General features: G+C 29.8%; 1 protein-coding gene across 2 annotated transcripts in view; it reads right to left on the bottom strand.

The window, feature by feature from the left end:
* Nucleotides 1–27,713, bottom strand: part of LOC142332273 (chitooligosaccharidolytic beta-N-acetylglucosaminidase-like) — a 54,978-nt gene continuing 27,265 nt past the window's right edge. For both annotated transcript variants that reach the window (XM_075378600.1, XM_075378599.1), the window contains 6 exons: nt 22,141–22,352; nt 17,919–18,148; nt 15,320–15,658; nt 11,706–12,043; nt 9,070–9,420; nt 1–5,176 (listed from right to left, as the gene is read on the bottom strand). In XM_075378600.1, coding sequence (XP_075234715.1) covers nt 4,813–5,176; nt 9,070–9,420; nt 11,706–12,043; nt 15,320–15,658; nt 17,919–18,148; nt 22,141–22,352 — 1,834 coding nt within the window. In that variant the 3' untranslated portion in view covers nt 1–4,812. The remainder of the gene's footprint in view (nt 5,177–9,069; nt 9,421–11,705; nt 12,044–15,319; nt 15,659–17,918; nt 18,149–22,140; nt 22,353–27,713) is intronic.

The following is a 27,713-nucleotide window of genomic DNA, read 5'->3' as shown; positions in this document are numbered from 1 at the left end:
TATAATTTACAAATTTTTATTATAGTTAGAAGTTACATACATCAGTAGACCAAGTACAAGAGCAGTAAACCAATATATAAATACATCAGGATATATTAACTACTTACATACATAACTGAATTTAGTTTTTAAGAATTAAATAATAAAAAAAAAAAATGAATCTCATATTACAAACCAATTTTATCATGCTTATTTTAGTTTAGTATACAGCCCACTATACTAATATAATAGTTACTCCATTATTCTGGTTTATTGAATATTTGACGACAATAATGTGTAGTTTTCATATGAAATTCTTTGTAAGTTAGATCTTAGTTCTATGCTACTTCAGTATATAGCAATGAGAGTCATTTCTGATTATTTCATCTGTAAGTCCATGTTTTATACTTTGTCAGATCTATGCTTCATATAAAGTTATTTGCAGAAATTAAAGTCATAAGAGGTATGTTAAACAGCTTTCACTACTTTAAAAGTTTAATTTTCACAAATTTTGATGAAAAAAGTACTAAATGAGGAGTAAAAAATAAAATAAAAAAATTAATTTTCATGAATAATTGAGCAGTTAAAACAGTTGAAATTAATCATAAAAGAAAAAGTAATTATACCTTTGTTGTTCAGTATTAAAAAAAATACAGATTTGTTAATTAACTTAATGATCTGTAACAAAAACACCATGTTATATAACTATAATATTTTATTCATAATATTGAATTACTAGAATTCAACTGTTTAAATAAAAGTTACACTTAAATTCTTTTGTTTTATAACTAGAGTACATCATTAATTTCAATTTCATTGAAGTTAACACAGTTAAAATAAAATTTATGTAACACCCTTTTAGAATTTTCAAAACTGATCAATGTAGCTTACTGATTAGTACATGTATAATTGTATAATGCATACTGTCATATTTTTGTTTACTTGCAAGACTACCCAATTACTTTAGCAATGCAGGAAAAACAGTTTTCTAAAAATCTCCAAAAAAAAAATTTATTTATGCAAATGTTTAATAACAAGGAAAATTCTTTTGGAAGAGAGGATTAATATCCAGCATATTATAAGATTAGGCTTTCTTCTATTAAAAAAAAATTGAATACAGTTTTTCTATGGTATTTCATATTGTGATGAGAAACTAAAGTACCATGTTTACAACATTAATACCATACTTATTTCTCCCACTCCTTCTTCAAAAGGTTTAAAGGATACTTAATGAAATTAAAAAATGACTTCAAAATTATTCTTTAAATAATAATTTTTTTTCTTTCAATTTTGTTCATTTATAACTAAATAATATTAATTGTTTTTCATTTGAAATTTAAAAATAGTCTTCGTGAAATTAAATGCAATACTTTTTTTCAAAGAATCCTTATATCAATCTCTATTAAAAATTTCATTCCTGCTATAAAAATTAGTCTCAATCAAACACAATATTGCTTTAGAACTAATTATTGTGTTCATTGTCCACAAGTACCAGCAGTGGTTTTCCTGATAAACTGTTCCTGATTTTATTCAAGTGACCGTTTTAACAGAAATGGTTTATTAAATATGATTTCCAACCATTAGGATCTTGTCCTCTTAGATTCATTACGATCTTCTTTTTTCCTTTGATTACCTAATTTATCTTTTTGGGATTCAAGATACTAGGTATTTTAAAAATATTACAGAATAAATGGTGTACATTACAATACTAAAGATCAGTAAAAGCAAAATATACAGTTACAAATTTTTTCAAAAGGAACTTAAGAAAATGTTTCTAATATTTATATTTAAGCCATTGCAGAACTCATTCAGTTATTGAAGTATTGATTTTATATCAAGAAATATTATGTGAAACAGAAAATTTGATATAGGTAAAAATACATATATTTTTAATTTGTTTTGAGTTGCTTTAAAAATTAACTGTTCCACTTTAATCACTGAGTATCAGAGAATAAATCATTAATATTAGCATTCAAATGTTTTCTTATTTAGACTTGGTAATAATTTTTAAAGGTCCTTTTTGACATTAAATTTCATTAAAGGTCAACATAAAATTTGGAACTGAAAAGGGAGTAGGTGTTCTATATAGTATTTTATATGCTGAATCTTAATATGTAATCTGAAACAACCCATCACGTAACGTTAAGCTACAACCCCTTAAATTTATTTGTTCCATCATTCATGGAACAAACAATACAAATAAGTCAGTACGTCTGAATGTTTGCTTATTCACATCTAATTTACATTGCAATGCATGCTGTAGACCTATATTTGATACATAACAGTCAAATGATATCATTTCATGTCAAGCCAGACATGTCAGTGAGTCAAGTAATGAGTTATTCAGCATGATAAAATTTTCTTCAATATGAGTTGAGCTCTTAGTATGACTTGCTATGTTCTTTAGATGTGGTAGTGGTTTTACCGTGCACATATTATAAAGATTGTTTCATAAGTGATACCATAAATTTAGTAAAAGACTTTTATGACAGAACAACTTTTGGTAGTATTTTATTGAACATCAAGATTTGTTAAAGTGTGTGTGTGTGTGTGTGTCACGCTGTATTTAATTGCACTCTGTGGTAAAACAATTTTATGAAGTATTTTAAGTAATTAAGTATTTATAAATTAAAACTTAATTATTTTTCTAATTAAGTACTTCTGTAATATTTCAGTTTACTTTCATTCATTAAACCATTTTGAATTTTGCAGTGAATAAAAATCAGGCTTGTAAAAATTTTCCAAATATTTTTTGTTACATTTACGGAAAATTCACCACGAAAAGTCAACAAAAACTAGTATCAAATCTCTTGAAAAACTACTTACAAACATTGTTTTGACTATCCCTTGGGAGGTCAAGATAAATCCTGGTCTCCACATGTAGCATGCATCAAGTGCTACATTAAACTAACCCAGTAGTTAAAAGGAAAAAAAGAGCATTTGCCTTTTGGCGTACATATGATTTGACGAGAGCCTACTAACCACTGTGATGACTGCTAATTTTGCTTAGCAAATGTTACTGGTTTCAATTCAAACAATAAAGGCAGTATTGCATACCCAAATGTTCATTCAGCTATGAGATCAATACTTCATAATGTTGAGTTACCGATTCCGATCACTCCAACTTCTTGGAAAGAAATTTCTGATTCCCAGAAGCCTCAACCAATGAATCCTCAACTTCAATAGATTGAATTACATTCCAGAAGAATCAAATACTGAACCTCAACTCATCACATAAGCAGAACTGAGCAACCTAATTCGTAACTTGTGTTTGTTGAAACAACATGCAGAACTTCTAGGTTCAAGTCTTAAAGAATGTAATTTATTAAACAAGGGTACTAAAATTTCAGTAGATTGAAATCGAAATGAAAATTTACTGAAATACTTTAGAAGAGATGGTTTAATTTGTTCCTGCCTTAATGTTAGGGGTCTAATTCTGAACTGGACATTTGATATGTTATTCATGATTGGCGTTTATAAAAATAGACTCATCAAAAAGAAGCTTAAAGGCAGTGTTGTTGCATAACTCGAATAAGTTTTCTTCTATACTGGTAGCACATGCTGTAGGAATGAAAAAACATCTGAAAGTATGTCAAAAATTTTAAAAGCTATTAACTATGATGAACACTCATGGCGAATCATTGCTGACCTGAAAGTGATAAGGCTTCTTCTCGATCTCCAGAGTGGCTTTATAAAATATAAGTGTTTGTGTTTATGGGTTAGTCAGGCTACAGATAAACACTACGCAGTTAAAGACTAGCCAAAAAGAAATCAGTTTATCCCAAGAAAGGAAAATGTCAATATTCCCCTTGTCAAAGCTGGTCATATTATTTTAGCACCTCTACACATAAAACTAAGCCTGATGAAGAATTTTGTCATTTTTAATTAGATAAAGATGGAGATGGCTTTAAATATTTAGCTGAGGTTTTATCACAATTAAGTGAAGCCAAATTAAAAGAGAAAATATTCATCGGGCCACAAATAAGAAAATTAATTTGTGAAAATATATTTGGCAGCAAATTGAATCCTAAAGAACTAGCAGCATGGAAGTTATTCAAAGATGTCGTTACTGGTTTTCTTGGAAATTAAAAATCTGAAAACCATGATCAGCTTATAAATTAACTACAAAAATTTAACCTGTAGAATGTTCACTGAAAATTCATTTTTACATTCTCATTTGGACTTTTTCCCTTTAAACTTGGGTGACATCAGTGACGAACAAGGAAATAGGTTCCACCAAGATATGTTGCAGATGGAATGTTGTCAAGGCAGATAACGTTGTTTTTACGTTGAGTGACTACTGCTGGATGATAAAAAGAGAAGGAAAATAACACAAAAGGAAAATAAGAAAAAAGAAATTGTAAATGTTTGTAAAATAAAGGTAGGAATTTTAATTGTAATTATTATTTTTATAATTATTATTTAAGAAATCTTAAATATTAATCAATATTTTAAACGGCCATATCTAAAAATCTGAGGGTGATGAAGAAAAACTGATTTCATTTTAAGATTCAGCATAAAAAATACATTCTAATACACATAATTTTATTTCAGTTCCAAATTATTTTTTTTTTTGACCTGTGTTATTTTTTAAATATCAAAAATGGAAATCTTGACTCATTCAATGCAAGGGTCACTTGTGTAAGCTACAAGTCTATCATGATAGACTTGTGGCTTAAAATCATTCTGTAAAAGGCTTCTTGTTCTAATTGCATTGTGGATAGGTAATAATCTAATCCACAGTTCTTATTAACTGGTTCTAATAAAGTTATAATGCAGTGTTATTAATCAAGTAGTAATTTTGAAATACGCTAAATATTTAATACCATTAAATTATGTAATAACATAACTACAACCATTGCGATTTATGTTACACCATTCCGGTTCAATAGCATCTGCATCAGCTCCTAATTTAATAAGACGTTCAACGTTATTTAACATACGACTTTCTGCTTGTTTCCAGTTTGAAGTAGGATCTGTCCAAGTCCTTTCAGCTAATGCAGCACCACGTGGCCAAAGTTTTGAATCTAAACTTTGTTCTGAAACCGTTTCACTCCATAGTGGTGCTTCTTGACCAAGTATTAAATGTTTTTTTTTTGGTTTTACTTTTATATTACTTATTTTATTATCATAGATGTAATGCCATGATTTGTATGGTGAACACCAATTGTTACCTCCAGCAACCCAGCTACCAAACCTAAGAAAAGATCAAAACAGTATTTTTTAAAACATCTTTTTAGGAAATTTATAAATATATATATTTTATCATTTTTACACCTTAATTCTTATTTTTGTTTACAGGAACATGTTTGTAGTACTACAATCATCTATTCTTTCATAAAAAAATTACAGTTAAAAAAATTAAAACAGAGCCATATTACTTTTTTTAAATTTATGTCTAATAGAATTAAATTATTAGTTATCCAAATTAATAGTTTAGATAAATAAGCAATAAAATAAAGAACAAAAAAACTGGAATTGTTCCACCAACTAAGAAAAGATATTTAAAACAAAAAGAACATCTCAATAAAAAATGCCAAAATCAGACATTACAATATGGTAAGCAAACCAGAAGGCCTGCATGTATCAGAATGGATCTTCAGTTTGAAATTAGGTAAGATAAATGCAATAGAAAAAAAAGTAAGGAAAATCTTCAGAAAAATCCTAGGACCAATAAAAGTAGGTGAATATAAATACAAATTCAGAATTAATAAAGATCTTTACAAATACAATGAAACTGGAAAAATATCACATTTCATCAGAAAAAGAAAACTAAATTCTTTGGTCATTTTAAGAGAATGGATGATAACAGGCTTACAAAACTAATTTTCAATCACATTTACAATGAAAAGCACAGAATCAATGGATCTCAGTGGTTCAAAAAACCTAAAAAAAAAAATTAAAATTTTTGAACAAATAATACAAAGTAGAACATCATTCAGAAAATAAATAATTTCAAGGGTTTCCAAGAGATGGGGAAAAAATCAATATCTGGTCAGAAGAGATAAAGCAAAAAAATGAGGAACTATTAGAAGACCAGGAAAGAAAATGTCCATAAGAAAGAGAAATGGATGCAAAACTTCACGTGGTCACAGTTAGCCAAATTGATACAAAATTAACCTTAAATTATGGAAATTTCAAAATTAATAGATAAAAAAATGTATTGATACACTTAAAAATAAAAGTTAGGTTAATGAATTCCCAGACAGATATGATAGAATTGTTTTATTAGAATTAGCATAGAATATATAGTAGATATTATGTGTTGACTACACAGTTTATAAAAAATGGTTATAATTTAATTTAATTGTTTAAAAACTTTTAAAGATGTTTTATTAACCTGACTTAAGAAATTTAAAAATTGTAACATTTTTTTTGAAAGAACCAATGATGGAACATTAATAATTCATAATATGATAATTAATTGTAGAAACAGAAACCCTTTATGTATAAAATAAGAATGTGTAATTAAGATAAGAATATTTTCCTTCAATTTTTCTGTTTATGAATCAATTAATTTCTGAAATTTTTATATTTATTTGTAGTGACTGAATTCAACCTAAAACCGGATTTAAAAAAAACAAACTAATGAGGATGTTACCATTGCCGTTTAAGATTTTTGAGTTGAAGTAGGTGTATTGAGGAGGGTGGGTTTTACCTCTTTGAAAATAATTTAAAAAAGGTTTCCCCTGAGAATGGTATACATGCCTGCAAACAAGAATACAATGGGACTGATAGTTATTGAATAATAAATGTGGTAACTTTTCAAATGTGCACCCGATATACATTATTAAACAGTATGTTGCAATTAATAATTACAAAAAAAAATATCCCCATATACATGCCAAATTAATAGCTCAATGTAAACTTACTGATTTACATAAAAAGTACTTCTTTAATCCATTGATTTGTCATCAGTTTTTTAAATATTATCTCTGGTTACCTTAATAATAGTTAAAAATGACACTTGTTGTAATAAACACTGGTCATTAATCAATAGCTATTTATCAGTAGATTATGATTCAAACAAACATGAATTTTTGGAGAGCTGATGCTAGTGTATTCTATATGAGTATATCTGAACATATTACTGAAGCATATTCAATGAATGGAAATAGGAAAGAATTTACTAATTTCATTTTGAGCCAATCATTCAAATAACAGAATAATTTAAACCAATAGGTTTGTATGTGTGTATATATATATATATATATATATATATATATATATATATATATACTCATTATAATTTATCCCTCCTAAGTAAAGAACTTGTTCATCTGGATGAAGGGCAAGAACATTTGCTTTTGTTATTTATTTGAAGGAGATCTTTAAGAGAAAATGGACTTAAGCATTTCATTTATTAAAACTTATTTTATGTAATTATCTACTGATCCTGTTATCATATAATTACATTTATTGGTATTAAAGTTAAGCAAAGATCATCATGATGTTTACTGATATCAATATGTTTTTTTAAGTAATAATAATATAGAGAGATTATTAAGGTGTTAAATATAAAGTTTGTAACTGTTCCAACAGTAGTGCCAATGTAACCTTAAGTACAACAAATGTAGTTCTTAAAATATCAACTTCTACAATTATTTACCACATAATGCTTACTCTTAAAATATAAAGTATTCATGTCAAAGTGCTTCACATTTAAATTCTAGAATAGTTAATAATACTAGTCCAAACACTTTTTCTACAAGAGTTGATTGATACAAGTTTTTGAACCATATAAGGTTCTGAATCTTATAAAGGTCTTAAAATCTCATATTAGGTTTTGAATCATATAAAATATGTATGAGACAAGAGTAAATAATGACTGATCTTAAACTAAAATAAATAAATTTATTTTAAACATATATATTCATTTTTTTAATAATCACCAAATTCTTCATTTCTCTATGAAAATCTTCTGGTTAACCCAATTGAACAGCAACCTGAATTTAGATACCTGATGAAAAGTTTTTATTTTTCAAAATCAGTTTCAATTTCGGGAAAAACTAGAAATCTGATGATGCCAATACTCAATTTAGTTAAAGAAGCTATAATTAATTCAGTTAAGTTCTGCAAAACCCTATGAACACTCAAGAAACATATATCTGTAGAATAAGGCCATAAATAATCATTTATTTGGTTGCAGCATAATAACACTAAACCACATAACAGCAGTAAAACAATGAAGATACTGACAAAGTTTGAGATTGACAACACTGTTTTGCTCCCTCTGCAAGACTTCTGGTTGTTCTTAAAGTTGAAGGAGGCATTGAAAGTTCAATACTATTTATTATTTATTGAGGTTTGGCTACTGTGCACGACTATCAATATTAGTAAACCAATAAATTTTTTCATAAACATAATGGGAACTGCATTAGGATATATGTATCACATTAAATGGTGTTTATATATTAGAAAACTAAACTTATCAATTTGAAATATAATAAACTTATTTTATTTTGGGAATAGTTGCATTATTTTCTCTTTTATAAAACATATTTTATACAATTGGAAATGTTAGTTATGGGTTAGTTTATTTGTATTTTGATGTACACAAACATTTTATTGTCTTGTTAAAATACATTATGCGCTTAAAAATTTTATATTTAAACAAAATTTCAATGAAAGTATAAAAAACTGTGGTGGAATGACCTTATAAATTTTTATCTTTTTTCATTAACTTTTTTTTTAATGCAGGATTTGAATTTGGCATTCTAAGAAAACTTATTTTTCTATACTAGTGGTAACTAAACTGAGATGATAAAAACAGTAACTTAATATGTTTTATACATAAATAATTGCAAATAATAATGGTATTTTAATTTTTTTCATAAAATTTCTTTTTTTTTATTTTCAAACACATATGCTCTTTCATATGCCTTTCTGGCAATGTACTGCAATATTATAATACTTTCTTTAAAAGCGATTACAGAATTATAATTTTAATCAATTTTACCAATGTTCTTAATAATAATACAAATTTAATTAGATCAAATTTTCAGGTGTAAAGGTTCATGTTATTCCATCAACCTTCAAAATTGTTAAATAATATTCATAAAAAATAAATATTGAATTATAAAAACTTACCCACAATCAAGATAAAGTACATCAGAATTAGACAAAATAATTCGAAAATCATTTTCTAAAAGATGATTTAATAAATTATGGTCATTTGCTGGTGTCCACACTTGAATTATGTAGTTATGCATTTTTAAATAATTTATATTTTTTATTTCTATTAATTCATTACTCCATAAAATAATATCAATTTTTTTATTTTTATCAATATTTATTAATTTGTTTAATGCTTTTTCTTGAAATATACTGTGAAGTTCAATTAATTTTTCTTTCATTGATGGTTCATACAACATCAATTTTGTTGACATACTATCTAATTCATCAGGTGTTTTTGTTCCATTATTAACAACTGTCGAATTACTGAAACATTAAAAAAAGAAATGTTATAACTTATAAACATAAAACATTTAATTACTTTGTTAATAATTTATTTGTATTTATTCTCTACTTAGAAATAATTGAAATAATGAAATGAAATAATGAATTTTATTCAATAATATAAACAATCACATCATCACCTTAATGGTGTTGAACACACATAACCACTGTTGCCAGTAATGTGGTTAGCTAGTCTAAACATAAAGTGCAAATAAAATAAAAATAAAACAGTCCAGTCACACTGTTGCAACAGTAATTAATTGTGCAGCTTTCTCTGCAGCAAATTTGAGCAAAAATCACAAGAAAAATTGTACACACAATACAAATACACAGATACTTAATCCTAAGTTTAGACACTTTAATTTTACTAAGTTGTTAAACTTTAAATTTAGAGAAGTTATGTTACAGTCCAATTCAAAAAAGTAATGTCACTTAAAGTGAAAAGTCAGTAGTTTTTTACAAAAAATATTTAAATTATTTATTTATTTAATATAACTTGGTAATTTTTTAAAATAATTTGGACCGAGATAGTTATGAAATTGTTTGAAGAGCATTTTGATGACTTTAGGTTTAATAAAAATTCATTTGCTATTACTCCAGGTATTGTGGTACACTCGAGTGGAACCTTTGTTGCCACTTCTAATGTACAACAATCTTAGTATTTTGAAAACAAAAATTTTATACTGGAAAAATGTTTAAATGAAAATATAGAGAATAAGATGATTCCTGAGAGTTGGCTTTTAATATAATTAAAACAAATTTATTTTGAATTTTTCAAATAATGTTAATGCTAGTCTTACAAGCCCCTCCCCAACAGGTAATTCCACACTGTAGCCTTGATTGAATCAGACCATAATACAAGTGTCATAATAATTGGATATCACAAAAATTTCTTAAAAAGTAAAACTTTTCTACATTTAATCGAGTGGTGCATAACAAATTTAAGATGTTTTTTCCCATGACAATTTATTATCTAAAACTATTCCTAAATACTTAAAACAATCAACATTTTCTATACATTTACCATTACAGAGTTCACAATTGAAATCAAAATAATGATAAATAGATTTGGAAAGTAACATTCCTTGAAACTAAAATTTATGTACTTTTTCTTTTTCTGTTTAGCCTCCAGAACCACTGTAAGGTATATTACTTCAGAGGATGAATGAGGATGAAATGTATGAATGTAAATGAAGTGTATTCTTGTACAGTCTCAGGTCGACTGTTCCTGAGATGTGTGGTTAATTGAAACCCAACCACCAAAGAATACCTGTATCCACGATCTAGTATTCAAATTCGTATAAAAGTAACTGCCTTTACTAGGACTTGAACGCTGGAACTCTCGACTTCCAAATCAACTGATTTGGGAAGACACGTTCATCACTAGACCAACCCGTTGGGTCATATCAGCATGCTGAGCCAACCTAAACATTTATGAAACTCAGCCCTAAAAGATATCCTTTACTTTAATCACCAAAACTACTAGCTGTATAATAAAAAATATCCTTTCTGTGAGAAAAAGAAACTCTGTCTGATGTTCCTTGTACCTCAATTGCTTTATATCACAGTCATAAGAAAAACTGAGAGGTATTGTGTCCTGTTTCCTATAAGAAACAATATATATTTCTCTACTCCATAGAGGATCAGAAATAAAGAGTGTGGAATACATTATTTATAATACCTGATGGTGGTTCTGGAAACAAAACAGAAAAGATGATTAATTAATCTCTTCACATACCTCTTGAAATAACATAATCATTTTGGCAACAGAGAGTACTTCTAGATACTGTTTTCAGTAATTTAACGGTGTTACCAAATTTCAGCTATGCAGAAAAATTTAATGATTACTTTCCGTCAAAACCATTCACTACAATTATAATACTAATATAGATTATAAGGATGAAAAGGGTGTGAAGGAGAAGATTAACAAAGTTCAAAAAAAAAAATTAATTGAATTTTTAACTTTTGAAGTCTGATTTTTTGTTAATTTCTAACATCCTGTTTGAATGTTAATTACAGAATGCTTCTTGATGTAATATCCAAATAAAATAAAATTTATTTTATTTTGTGTGTTTACGGGTAGGAAACAATTTGAAACAATAGATGAAAATGTAATATAGAACTCAACTGAGCGTATTAAATTATGAAATATTTAGGAAAATATGTCAAAAAAAGTTGTAATTTTTTGGTTTATAATTTACAGCATATATAAACATTTTTGTTACCCATAGTGTGTATTAAAAAAGAAAAGAAAAAATGAGACTTACGAATAGATCCAATCAACTATATCTTCTGATGTTAACCAACTTGCAAACGAAACTTCATCTCCTCCCATGTGAAATATATTTGTTTGAAACAATCTTAAATATTCACGATATAAACCTTCTAAAGTATCATAAACATTGGCAATTAATGGATTTAATTGACCGCAAGGAGGTTCACCACAATATGAACCCCATGGTTCTTTATTAAGACATAATGTAGTACCAGGAACTGATTGCCATCCTTCTCCTGTATGTGCTGGAGCGTCTAATTCTGGTATTACACGAACTCCCCTTATTTTAGCATATTCTACAATTGATATTATGTCTTCTTCAGTATAGATCTAAAAAAAAATTTTTTAAATTATTTTATCATTTTTATAATTAAAATAAATTATTAAGAATCTGATTAAAAGAATTTTTTTTTTCTTTTTTGTAGATTTTTTAAAATATGCAAAAATGTTCTGCATAATTTACATTTAATCTGAACAAAATTTTGTGATACACATTTAAAAAACTGTTTGTAACAAGTTATTATATTTAAGGTAGCTAGTTTATTCATGATTTACAATCTAGTATTCAAATTTGAATAAAAGTAAAGGCAGTTACTTTTATACGGATTTGAATACTAGATCATGGATACCGATGTTCTTTGGTGGTTGGGTTTCAATTAACCACACATTTCAGAAATGGTCAAACTGTATAACACTACACTTCATTTACACTCATACATATCATCCTCATTCATCATCTGAAGTAATACCTGACGGTGATTCCTGGAGGCTAAATAAGAAAAAAAAAAATTTTTATGATTGATTTTCATTTTTTAATCTACTTCAGAAAAGGAAATTTTTCAAGTTAAATTGCAAGTGATTTTTTTATGTTCAATATTCTCATAATGGGCAGATTTTGATGATAACTCAAGAATTTTTTAAAAGAAAAATTGTATCGAATACATTGATACGTTAAAGATTTGTTTCTTTTTTTTCATTATTATTACTTAATGTTATATTTCTACAGAGTATTCATACATAGTCTAATGTCATTCAGATAATGAAATATTTGTCCACAAAAACTCAAGAAAATTTGTAGGAAAACTTGAAATATAAAAAAAAGTTCAGTTGTTTTGTTCAGTATGATAGTTCAAACAGTTTTTCAAATGTTTTTCTTAAACTCTACATTTTTATTTTTATCAAGGTCCAGGTTTCTTATCTTTGTATTTATTGCAGTTATTTTTTTTATGCAGGCAATATTTGTTACAACCTTATCCATATTTTAAATTTAAAAAAATAAAATGCGTAAGAAAAGCTCCAAAAAAATATAAACGTAAAACGTTACAGACCTTGTATGAAGTTCCTCCGAGCTACAGACTAACCAACTTATCTGTAGAGTTAAATGTTTGAGCCACCATCGTATGTTTTTTTAATAAAACTGAAAGTCTCCAATGAAAATCTTAGTTCCTTCGTTTGACCACTCTATACATAAATTGGTCTATCTATACGTCAGTGTATTGGATTGAAATAAAAACAAGACATTGACTGCGTACTAAATTTAATTTTAACATAAAACGGACACTAAATGGTACATGATATTTATTTTGTTCAACATTGGCCTGTGATATGAGAAGTAAGAGACATAAGGCATAATAAGCAGCGGTAGAGGGCTCGCGCCGTCGGCGTCGTTCACTAACAGCGCCGTACCAGCTTTGTGCTCTCCCGAAAGTCTCGCCCGTTCGGCACCGGACATTCGGGTACCTGTGGGACCCATTTCCTCCCCTTTCCAACGATATACGTAATTTATATTTCCGGCTGGCTTTTGCGCGGGCTGAGGCTGACATACTGAATTTTTATACTTTTTTACACGTTTATTTTAATATTTTACACATAAATATTGTCCAAAATACACTTATTATTACTTAAATCGATCTATCTCGACGAACTAAACACAAATACATGAATCACCACGCTATCATGTCTAAGCCGTGAGCTACACTGAATGGAAATGAGCGAGAGCGCCAGTTTTGGCCGATCTGCGCTGTGCCCAATTTCCGCCAACCCGCTTTCCAGTGACGCAAACTCAAAGTCGGATCGGCGAGCTGACCATGTAAGTTATAAAATGACACCGTATTTACGTCTCTGAGACTAATAGTTAGGGAGTTATTAATGCAGGACGATATAGACTTTTTTCGTTACGCTATAAATTTCTGTTCTGGTACTCGTATGTTTCGGTGTGTTTTTAAAGTCGTTTCACGTCAAAATTTTTTCAGTCCTTTATAATTTGATTTTTTAAAGTAGACACCAAATAATAGGCTAACAAATTATTTTATTTTTTTATTTTCATTTGTTTTAATTTATTGTATTTTGCACTTTTTTATTTTTAAAACTACTATTTTATGGAATAAATACGTAATTTTATAACATAATTCATTATTTCTCAAAAATTTAATTTTCATTTTTTAACATTTATTCCTAGAACAATTTCTTGACCTTAATTAATTTATTCAAAATAGCTCCAGAAAATATTTTATATTTAAATAAATATTACTGCTTAAACTTATAAAATTTCCTGATAATTAATATTTGTAATAACATTTTATAACGATTATTATTTTTAAAATAAGTTTGGAATAATATTTGTAAAATCAGTTGAAATATGTTTCAAAAATTTCAAGAGAGTAGATTTTTCAAGTTATCTGTTGTAAGGATGTCCGCTGTTTGATGTTGGAATATCCTGTGCAAGATATTCAGCTGCAGGTTGTAAACTTAGTTGGTATTATTAAGAAAGTATTGAAAACAACAACTGTTGAACCTCAGAACCTTCAAAATCGAAAATCAGCTTTTAAACAAATGATTTGCGTTGATAATTTTACCAGTAGCCCAAACTGTTATTTGTTTTAATATATTAAAATAAAATTAAATATATACAATATTTTATTAGTAGAACAGGAATGAATGGTTCTAGATAGTGAGAATGACCAAAGCTGTAATGGGAAGAGAGTTTATAGTACACATGACAAGAAATATCAGTAAGTAGAATAAGGGGAGACATATAGTGAAAGATAGAGAAAATCGGAGATAACTCTCTGCCTCTACATCTGTGGATAAATTATGATTCAAATAACTAAGTACATATTCCATTATGCATAGACTCCCTGAAGAGATATGAAATGTAAAATATTTGTATTATTTTATCAAAAAGATTAGCATAATTATATTTTTATTGACATATGAATTCAACTGGTGATTTATGTTTCACTGCACTGATCTACATATGATCTTTTATAAAAAATTGTGATTAAGGTATTGGAATAAAAATGATTTTACAGCAGAAACAGAAATGTGAGAAATGCATTGTGCTGATTATTGCATAGTAGAACTTATTTTTAGAAATTGGTGCTTGTAAATAAAAAAGGGCTAATTATTTTTTTCTTTACAAAAATTTATTTCTGTAATCTAATAAAAAAAATAATAAATAAATCCAATTAAAATAGGGGTCAACTTTTTCCATTGTTGAAATGAGGTAGAATAAATGATTTCAGAATGACTGATTTAACTTCTACGAAAACAATATAACGAATTTAATATAATCATATGATAAACAGTTGTAAAATAACATAATACCTTTTCTTGACTATAAGCGCCGTATTCAGCAAATTTAGGATATTTTTCTAATTTGATCGGAAAACTATGAGTATCAGTAATATGCCAGTGAAATGAATTTAATTTATTTGCTGACATAATATCAATTGTACGTTTAATACTATTGACAGAAAAATAATTTCTTGATGTATCTAACATAATTCCTCTGTATGGATACTTAGGATAATCTTCTATATTGATAAGTTTTGGAATTAATAAATTATAGTTATACTCATCATAAATAATTAATTGTGATAATGTTTCTAATCCATGACGAGCACCAAAAAATGTTTCACTTTCAATTACTGCAGTAATCTGAAACTGGAAAAAAGGTTGTTAATACAATTTATAGATCATATTTATAGTTATTATTATTTAATGATAATAATAATAAAACCAATTTGGAAAAAATTTTCTACCACTATTTATAAATAAGTTTCGCACTCCCCTATTATTCATCCTCGCTACATGTCCCAGTCTACAATTTCTCAGTCTTTACAAACAGTACAATATCCTCCCTCAACTATTCTGTCTATTCTCATATTATTACAGATTCTCCACACTCCATTCTCATGCACAAGATCAAAAATTCATCTTAATGTCCTTATTGTTGCTTATCTGTTATTTATGCTTGTCCCTTGTTCCTGCCATCGTATCTCTTGAAACGCTATAAGATCCATTCCATATTTAAATATTTCATTCAGTACCTCTTTCATTTTTCATGGTTTCATCATTATCTGTAATTTTCATGTGTCCATAATGATATTATCCAATTTTTGTTAATAATGTTTTTCCAGTCCTACCCAAAACTCATCCTTTAGATGTGTAACAAGGTTCCTTTTCCAGGGTAAAGCTGTCAAAACCATATCTTAGCTGAGTTAGTCTAGTTTTGAGGTTCCACACACTTATCCATACTCTTCACACCAGGTACAGATTTGCTGGTTATGTAAAGCCTAACCAGCAAAGTGGCAAGCCTATACCAAGTGGTTTTGTAAAACCTAACCAGCAATGGAATTGTAATTCCATCTCATTTTTCAGTTGCACCTATTCAACATTAATACCCTCACTGAGATCCAGTAACCAACCTTTTGACCCTACTTTTCCAGAATATGAGTCTCAAGCTAATAATGAATTACAGCAGGAAAAGAAACAGAGACATGATGATACCATTTATAGATTTCAAGAAAGCTTATAACTGCATCCACAGAGAATCCCTACTAAAAATTCTAAGACACCTTGGATGACATACCAAATTAATAAACATGTTAAAACTGACCCTCACAAACACTAAGTCACTAAGTCAAAGGTAAAATTTAGAGGCAAGCTCTTGCAACCATTTGAGATCAAAGTAGGACTGTGCCAGGGCAATGGGCTCTCACTACTGTTATTCAACTGAGGCGCCGATGTTGCCTCCAGCATGTAACTAACCCACACCATACAGTGCATTTTTCAGGATGCAATGGAGACTCGTAAATTTCCTAAGGATTGGTCTTACTCCATATATGGTTAAGTGTGCTTGTTGACATAACCATTTAACCAGAAATGAGCTTCATCACTTAACAAAATTCTTTGATAAAAAGTGATCAGTTTCCAATTGATTTAGGCACCATTCACCAAACAAACGATGGTTATTATGGTCTTGCGACTTCATTTCTTGCACCAATTGCATCTTATATGGGTACAGACCTTTACATAAAAAATTCCATGTAGTGGATGGACAATGTCCAGGTAGTTGAGAACGGCAAAAAATAGACACATTTAGATCATCTTCAACTCTATCACTGACAGAACCGATCTTTTTGTCTATAAATTCAAATCTTTGTGTTGTTGTTAGCTTTTCATTGAGTAAAGTAAATGTTTTTTCAAAATTTATCAATAGTTCAACGAATAAGTGCTCTGATGGACGATTATGTGCACCATAAAAATTATGAACTGCTCTATACATCTGGCAAACAGAACATTGATTTTGGAAATATATTTTCACAATTTGTAAATGTTGTTGCGGCGTCAGTTTTTCCATGATCATTTGCCAATGTTCAGTGATCTGAAATGACAAAACAAAATCTCATCAAAACAAAACAAATGATAGCTATCTCTATCAAAGGTTCTAACACTCTAAAAAAAAACACTCTTTATGTAAAATCTAAAGTTTGTTATGTTTTATCAAATGTTCAAGCAGGTGGAAAAATTACTATTTCAGAATAATTTTTTAATTGATTGAAAATAAATATTTTTTTGTTTATTCATAATATAATTATAAACAATTCATATGATTTTGAGTATATTACTTAGGTACTACAATAAAAAAATTAGTAAATTCTTCAAGAGAGTCAACTATGAAAAAACCTTTGAGTAATGCTACAGGAACTGAAAACCATACGAGATTAGGTAGGTACTTATATACTATACTGTAGGTACTTTTTGAAGTTAATGTAACAATCTTAGGTTTTTAAGTTAATTTTTCACTATAAAGATTTGTTTATTTCTCAAAAAGCAAAGCTATTTCTTTCAAAACAAAAAACAAAAATTCTTAACTATAAAAGAAAAAGTAGTATAGTATTTATGTTTGTTTTTTCTTTACCAAACTTTTATCTTCATTAGACTGTTTAACAGTTAAATTATAAGCTTCTTGTTCTGTTGAAAGCGATAAATTATCAACAGTTTCATCTTTTATTTTTATTTTAATTATTAATTTCAGTTTTTCATCAAAGTAATTTGATGCCCATTTTTTTGCTTCTTCTTTCTTTACTCGATCATTAAAAACATTTTTAGCTCCTTCTAATAAATGTTTTATTGGTGAATTATTACCATCTATAAAAAAAAATTATATTAAAAATTAAGAATTATTTTTCATTTGTTGGATAGTGGTTTTTATTATATAATTGTTATTACATTTTTATTTTCTTAGCAATAAGTTACACTGTATAGACATATGATATACTGCATAAGGGATTAGCCTGGATTTTGCAGACTTTGAGGTTGCATGACCTCCTCTGACAAAAAATGCAGTTTTGAGATTGAAAAATTTCAAAAGGATGCACATATGTAATGTATGTTGACCAGTTTTTTTCTGTAATATTTCCAAACTGGATTAGCCAGTTTAAATGAAATATAGCACAATAATTTTTGGGGCAGAGCAGACTACATGATACACCAGGCACCTGGGTAACTGTGCGCAGCGCATGAACAATTCATATTTCTTCTTCTTCTTTATATGAACGGTTTATCTAAAATTATATTTGTGTTTTGAGGATAAAAAAGGAAAACACTGGGGTTAGAGCTGTGTTAAAAAATCACAACTCAAGAAACAGTTAAAAATGTTCAAAATTTTTAAGACGTTTTTGTTGTTAGTACACTCTAAATTCATGAGCATTATTTAGTTACATCCCAACCCTGTAGGGGAAGGCTCCCTCCTAGTGATGTTCCAGTTGCCATACCACCCTCCCCCTGTTCCTTGCCCTGTTAGGCGTTAACGGGAGTCGTTTATTTCCCTCTGACTTTTTAAATCTCATAGTAATAAGCCTGGCCTCGTTGGGATGCCACCAATGCAAATGCCTCAGTAGACATTTGCATCAGTGATTTAATAACTCAGCTTATTGCCTTTGCTGCAGGCCTCGTCCGGACAACTTGAATGTCTTACATTCCTTCCTATGCCCTGATGTAAGAAGGCCTCCCTTCTTAGAAATATACCGCTGGCTACGTTCCGCAGCCGAAATGTCCAGGGGTTTTATGCCAGCGATCACAGTGACTGCTTCTCGCGAGACAGTTCTGTAGCCGCCGACAACAGCTAGCAATTGAAGAGGTTGGGCTCGCAAAAAAGTCCCTATAAAATTGGAATTGTAAACGATGAGCCCAAACGGGAGCAACGTACAACATAATGGCCTCACAGACACCTTTGTAAAGAATACATATGGTAAGATAGTTCAACCCCCAATCAGGATGAATGACTCTACGGACACCGAAGAAAGCATCGATGGCCTTCTTCGCTACAAACTGGAAGTGCTCCTTGAAAAGAAGTCTCTCATCAAGGATAACACCCAGATACTTCTGAACGGTAGCATTCCTAATCGGAAGGCCGTTCGTCACAACCCGCGGATTACGAGTTGTAGCTAGACAACCCTTCAAGAACATCATAGTGGTTTTCTCCGCACTGAAAACCATCTTGTGCTGAAGACTCCACAACCTTAGTACCTTACATACCTGCGTCTCTCTGAGCTCTATCTCGGCACACGAATTGCCTTCGACCAGCAGCAGTCCATCGTCGGCATAAGCCACGATGCGACAACCACTGGGCGTACGCAATCGCATGAGAGAATCGAACTCAACGACTCAGACGAGTGAATGTAGAACACTGCCCTGTGGACAACCTTTAGACAAGGTCTTTCCTACCTCCGAACTGCCGTCACGGAGGACAACAGTTCTGTTGCTGAAATAACTTGATAGAGTTCTAATCTCGTTTAGCGTGCAACCACGCTGCTGCAGTTGAAACAAGGCAGAGGGCCACCACAAGTTATTGAAAGCCCCAGATATATCCAAAAAGACACCGAGCACATACTTGCACTCGCTGGCTGAAACCAAATCACTAACTCTAAGAAGCGCATCCTCTGTGCCCTTGCCAGGGCGGAAACCATACTGGTCGTCCATCAGCATATGATTAGAAGTTAGCCTGCTGTTAATATGGAGGTATAAAACCTTCTCGAAAACCTTACCTACTACAGGTAAGAGCGTCAGAGGACGGTATGAGGAACTTACAGTGGGATCCTTGTCGCCACCCTTAAAAAGCAATTTCAACACACCATGTTTCCAACATGCTGGGAAGTGCCCAGCGAACAACCTATTGAAAACCCTAGTCAATGGACCAAGAATCACAGGCAAGGTGCGAAAAAGGAGCTCCACCGTGATACCATTATATCCGGGGGCCTTATTCCGGGGGTCAGGCTACAAATTTCTGGGCGGACTTCCGCCTCAGTAATTTCTGAAGACACAATCTCAGAGCAAAAACCTTCAACTTCCCTTCGAACACATCGATGATACGAGGTCTCACCTACCTCGATATCTGGAATCATCTGGAAGTAGATCGTCCATCAGATGAGTGAGGACATGATCTTTATCTATAACAACACCATCTTGGGTCGAGCGAGCCGACAGAAGAATGTATTTTTTCCGCTTATGACCAAGAACGCGATAAACAACACCCCACAGGTCCTTATACCTCTGCTCTTGAACAAAAGAGCGGCAGGAATCTCATTTAGAAGACCTAATCTTATGAAAATACTCGGTTCTCTTCCGACAATAATCCGCAATTAAGACTGCACGCCGATCAGGATCATCCACACGCTGTGCTGCTATCCTGAGCCGGCCCACAATCCGTTTCATCGCAGTCAATTCCCGAGTCTACGATCCAGCTATTCTCTCTCGACCCGTACTTTGAGGTATAGAGCGGCTTCATCTACCGCAAAAGAGAAATTCTCTGCCAGGTCATCTAATGGGACCTCGTCCAGGCTGCGAGTTTTTACTCGCAGAATGTTAGAAGACTTGGGCTAATCCGGCCGCCTGTGCAGGAAGCACCCCTGCTGAACAGGAACGTCCGCCCTAAAGATATCGCGCAGCCCACGTACCCACTCAAAGACTACTAGCCGGTGATCGCTTTCGCAATCATCGACTACCGGCCAATTTAGAATCCTACCAGGAATATCCTTACCAATGGTAACATCGATGTTGGTATCACGGAAGGCCCTCCGCAAACCAACTGTACCGGCGAAGGTAGTCAACTCACCGGCTTAGTTAAAATCATCAAATTGATGGTGCCCGATGAAACCCTCTATTAATTCGACGCCATCATCCGTGATCCCACTGTGCCAAAGAAGATTTGACATTTGCATCAACTCCTATAAGAATAGGACGACCCGCTGCCAGCCTACCAATTCTATTCCATCTTTCCAAGTGCTGTTTAGTGGGATCTCTGTACTTAAAGTACGAACTAACTACAACTAAGTCCAAACCATTCACGGCAAGCTTAACAAAGACGTGATGCGTGTCAGAAGCCTGCCATATGAAGACGCTATCTATCGACTTCCTGCACAGTAAGGCGGATTTGCTATCACCAACGAAAAATTATTCCAGCTTTGAAAAACCTGGCAGATCACCCTTAACCACATACGGGTGCTGCAGATGGAGAACATCGAGGCTTCATTTCTCAACAACCTCACCTAGCTCAACTTGGACTGCATAGGCTCCCTGGGCATTAAGTTGACCGAACCTAACCATCGAGAGAGTTGAAGTACATCTCAACCGCTCTCAAATAGCAACCACGCTTTTTACTATTGATAGATTGCAACCTATATGACTTTTACGCAACCTTTTACAATTAACGCAAAACGGAGCCTCCTTTTTCTGCGGACAATCGTCACGCTTGTGGCCCTCCTCGCCACAATGCGCGCAGACCGATGCATACTTACAGAACTTGGCCCTTTGGCCAAAACTACAACATTTGAAGCACATTAAGGTATTCCTTGATACGACAGGATGCGAAATCAACGAAGATTCGTCCCTCCGACACGAATTATTTAGTTACAGTTGGCAGAATTATTTAGCAAAATCATGTGTAATGAAACATAAACCACTTTATTTTCACAGCGGGCGAAAACAATTTCGCGGCCTTTTTACTAGTATTACTTAAAAATACTCAAAAAAAGGTAATGTAGATCTTGTTGTCAATATTTATTAAAAAACTGATAGTAATGAGGGTTAGATTATTGCTTATTTTGTTATTTATCAAAATTAATAGGAAATAATATATTTACCGCTTTCCAAAATCTCTTCTGGTTCAAATGATATTTCTGATATGAATACAGGTGGCCCCTCAATTGATGATTTAATCGGAAGTGGCCATAAAATTGATTCACCACAAAATAATTTACAAACGTTAAAAGTCTGAAGTATTTCTCTTGAACCGTATTCTACTAAATGTTTTATACATTTATTATTCTCGCATTTCCATGTGAATTTTACTTTGCTAAAAATAAAAATATTTAACTCATAATATGAATGATATTTTATTAAAATTATTTGACTAATGATCAAGTTAATTATCAAATGATTAAATTAGATGAAATATTTGGTCGGACTGTGTAGAATAAATTCATAAAATGAATGAATGAATAAAAGTATATTTATATTTCTTTCATAAATGTATGAATTAATAAATAATATTAAAAATTTGATTAAATTGAAAATTAAAAAGACATAGAATTAATATATATATATATATTTTCGTTTTTGTTTTAACTGATTTTCTTTCTATAAATATCATACGTACAGCGTAGTAACTATTATAGCAACTAACAGTATTGTATAGATCTCCCCATTAAATAATGTATTTAAAATAACAATCTCTAATTACAGACTTTGATTTTTCATTTTCTTGCACAACCTATCTTTTTCAAAAATTTGAAAGAAGAATTTAAATAAAACTGAAATTTTTTTTTGAAATAAAATTTAAAAAATTTAATTTATATGGTGTGTTTTGTGTCATACTTCAAGAATATATCTTTCTACATTATAAAAAAAAATATTGTTGCCCATACAGTAAAGCAATTTGTAAATAACTAACAGTAACTAATTTAAAAATAATAACAGACCAAAGTAAATTGCTACTTCTGTGTAACCACTCTATTAGCCAACTATGTGTATTTATTTCAGTATAATGTGTGTAAATCTTATTTTGTATGGAATTTCTAATCATAAAAGTGAAGGATGTGAATAAGGTGTTTTTATTTAGCTGGCACTAGAACTGAAGTTTAGTTGAAAAAAAAAGTAGTAAACATTCATTTTTAACAGTGCTTTGGCAGCTCTTCTTTTCTGTTTAGCCTCCAGAACTACCATAAGGTATTATCTCAGAGGATGAATGAGGATGATATGTATGAATGTAAATGAAGTATAGTCTTTTACAGTCTCAGGTCGACCATTCCTGAGATGTGTGGTTAATTGAAGCCCATCCACCAAAGAACACCAGTATTCACAATCTAGTATTCAAATCTGTAACTGCTTTTACTAGACTTTGAATCTTAGAACTATTGAGTTCAAAATCAGCTGTTTTGCGATGATGTGTCAACCCAGTAGACAATGGATTCTGCTGGCATTGCCGCTTTAAACAAGTATTTCTTTAAGTACTATAAGTTAATAATTTTCTAAAAGTATGTTATCAGCAACAAATACTTTGTATTGAAACCATAAATTTCCCAAATTACATTTACCTGTTGATCTGCTATAAAATGTGATCACATTTAATCAGTAAGCTTGATAATTTTTATCAGTAGCTTGATAATCAGTAACTGTCAAACTAATTTTTATGACAAAATGTCAAAGTGTAAACTGTCCTTATCACTTCCTGCCTATTTTAATTTCACTCAAAATTAATACAAACGAGTATGGCGGATGCGGAATCCGCCATACTCGCTGGATTTAGCTCTGTGTGACTTCCACTTCTTCCCTCATCTCAAGAGGGATTTCAAAGGGAATCATTACACCACCGACAATGAGGTAAAGGAAGCTGTGGCCACTTGAATCCGAGAAAGACGAATGCAAAAACTTGTCACACGTTGGGAAAAGTGTAACAGTGAAAAACGGGATTAAACATATTGAAAAATAAATACTGCATTTTGTACCTAAGGTATTGTACTTTTATTCATTTTTTATTTCATTCCAATATCGCTTTTCATTCAAATGCTACATATATATGTGCAAAATTTATCAGCCAAGCCTCGTATTAATAACTGAATTTAGATAAGAGAAATCTACAAAAAGTGAATCGGTAACATAGAAAAAATGATAGATGCAATAGATTTAGATATAAAAACTATTTTATTATTTCAAAATCTAAGTAATTTTTTTGTGATTATGAGAATTCTGAACTCCTAAAGGCATTGGAAAAAATACATATTATAGGTATAACTAATAACTGGTTTAGATTATATCTTATAGGTATGAAAAAATGTATAAAGGTAAAGTAAGAGACAGAAGGAAGAGTTAAAATTATCAGTTCTAACAGAGTATTAGCTGTAATATCATATAGTACAATACTAAATCCACCTTTATTTTCAAGTTATAAATTTATTTATATATGAGTTATCATTATTGACTGAAAAGAGTTAAAATATAGATAATCTCCTAGATATACATTCAGCCAGTCAATATTTTATTCAATATAATTAAGTAATAATGAAAATAAATCAAAGTTTGTTTATACACTTAAAAAGTAAATATAGCAAACAATATGAAAAATCCATGGTAAAAATAAGCTTTATTAAAAATTAGAATATTTAATACCAGCCCCATTATTATACAATAAAATTTTATTTAATACATTAAAAATTATATAATATGGACAAAAGAGCAGTTAAAAGTTACATTGAATTACATTGTTCAAAAACAAGGTTTGCTTTTGCACATCTCAGAGAGAAAACAGAATGTCACTTATTGACTATTAGTTGCATTGTACTTTTACTGCCAATTTACTAATCAGTCATTATTTTCTTGATATATGTAGGGTCTAGAATGTGATAAAAATATGAGGTTAGATAAACTACTAAAACAAAACATGGAAATTTCACAAGATTGATCCACAGTAATTAAAAATTCTTATACAAGGGTACCTATCCCTTTTGAAATAATTGGAGTTGATAATCGTTTTTTTTAAAGTTGGACGAAAATTTTTGACAACGAAAAATGAACCTGATTTCAAGACCAAACAGTCTGTGAAATTAAAGTCACACTTAAAGATTTATTTATATTACCTATTTCATAAATGACTTTACTCATATACTCATTCCTGTAATATTTCACCTATAAATTAACAAAAACACTGTTTATAAAATTAAAAAAAAAAACATGAAAGTTTACCTTCCTTATTTTCAGACTCTTTTAGAGCAATATAAAGAAAGTTTATATCCCTTCTACCCAAGATTACTACTTTGTTATACCACAAAACACTAAGAGAACACTGCTTATGAAGTTTTATATTTTTTTAAAAATTAGTTTTATTTTGTCTCAATAATAGAAAAATCATACTCAAAAATTTAACAACTGCTACCAATAGTGGAACTTTTGAATAATATATTTACTGCCATTATTGTAATTTATTTAATTTAACAGTAATCCTAAGTTTTGTTTTTCACCAACCAGTCTTCCAGCTATTGCCTCATCTGGGTTAGTGTATACAGGCAAATGCAATTACTGCTAACGGCTTGTCAGACCTGATGTATTTATGTAAGTATAAATGTTCCGGTAAACACGTAGTCTTGAACAGATTCAGGTTGACCACTTCTAAGATGTATGGTTAGTTAAAACTCAACCACCAAAGAACACCAGTATAACAGTCTAGCATCCAAATCCATATAAAAGCAACTGCCTTTACAAGGACTCGAACCTTAGAACTCTCGACTTCAAAAATCAGCTGATTTTGTGATGATGTTTTAACCACTAGACTAACCTGGCCAGTTAATAATTCTAAGTAGTACATTTTATCCTAAATAAAACAAAAGTTACTTGCATATACCATTTTTATTTTTGCTTTTGTATTTTAATTTATCTCTTACTTTTGAAGTGAATTCTAAGAGGTTTTAAATAAGTAGACAATTTTTAGAAAATTCTACAAGTTTTGGATTGAAAATTAAGATCTGAATTTTCATGATTTTAAATTTATGTAATGGAAATAATTTTAAAAGATTAATAGATATATTAATAATAAAATGTAATACCGGTTAATTGGTGATTTTTTTGATTTTTTTATTTAAACCAAAATTTAAAACACTATTATGTTTCAAACTTATAAATCCAATTTCCTCAAAATCTGGATAAATGACATATTTTGTTTCTAGCGTGGATCATCACATAAATATCATAACAGGTAATATTATAGAACAGTCATCTGTAGAAAAGTTTCTAACCGTAATGATTGATTATTATTTCTTTTTGAATTCCCAAGTCGAATTAACTTACCATACGAATTACATGAATCATTTGCAAAAATAAAATATATGAGTTCAAACATATCAGCTCGTAGACTAATATCTATGCTTGATGATAAATTCATAATAACAATTTATTGCATATGATACACTCATTAAAAATCCTCAAAAATGTTTTAGGAATCATCATCTAAATAAAATTTAGAAAGATTTTTGGAATTCAAAAGAAACTATTAGATACAACTGGATAAGAAAATATGAAATATGTAGGCACTCTTTTAAATATGTATAATCAATTATTTCATTATATACTTACAAAGAAGTAGTTAATTGTAAACAGATTTTAAAATCAATTTAAACAATTATAATTAAAGTATAAGAAGTGAAGGAAGTAATTATGTGGAAGTCCATTGATAAAAATTTGAATGTAAGTCATCTTAGTAAGACTAAATTTTACAAAAAAAGGTATTGTATGATAGTTCATATCTATAGTGAAAGAAATGTTTTTATAAAAAGACTAAAATGATTTTTAATTACAAATGTTTTTAGTCAGTTGAACTGTTCCTTTCCCTCCCCAATCTTAAGTAACAATCATAGATTCTGGTGATTGGAAGATTAGATCTAAGTTTAACTTTTTTAACACCAGAGGATTCAAAAAGTATTAATAAAAAAAATATGTTAATTTTTAATTTGTATGAATCATATTATATCATTATTATTATTATTATTATTATTATTATAGATTATTATTTATTAAAAGAGGCAAATAATAGAGACCTTTGAAAACATTTTTTCTTTAATAATAAAGAAATATATTTAGAAATTAGTAAATGAAAATAAAATATTTAATTTTTGTCGTACTGATTTTTAAAAATTAAAAAGTTTATTATTAAAATCAACTACTTTGCTTTTTCTAGTGCTTAGAAAAGTAGCTGATCAGAACGTATTTCGTTGAATGTAGGACAAATTATTAAAATCTGTGTCAAATTTTAATAATGATATAAAGAACATACAGTTCTAAATAAATATTTCATTCCACCATGAATTTTTCTTTTATAAATCCACCTTACTGAAACAACCATCCATGCATTAACATATAACACCATGAAGATCAGAAAAGATTACACAACAGTACAAACAACTTGATTCACATGAACAACTTAAATATACAAACGTACAAAGCAATAATCTAAATGACATACATTGAGTTCATTACAAATAAAAATTGGGATTTCTTTTGTAACCTGGTTCAAACATAAGCAATATGCTACATGGTACCACAACATACAATGTTTTCAATGCCATATGCCATTTGCCATTCTTTAAAAAAATGTAATACAGAGCAAAAGCTTACCCAGACAAAGGTAAAGTATTTTAAAACTTGCCTAGTCTAAAAGTTTATTACAGTC

The sequence above is a fragment of the Lycorma delicatula genome, chromosome 11 (genome assembly GCF_047948215.1).
Source record: "Lycorma delicatula isolate Av1 chromosome 11, ASM4794821v1, whole genome shotgun sequence".
Lineage (NCBI taxonomy): Eukaryota > Metazoa > Arthropoda > Insecta > Hemiptera > Fulgoridae > Lycorma > Lycorma delicatula.
Note: the sequence above shows the minus strand (reverse complement) of the source record. Positions and strands in the feature narration are given on the sequence as shown.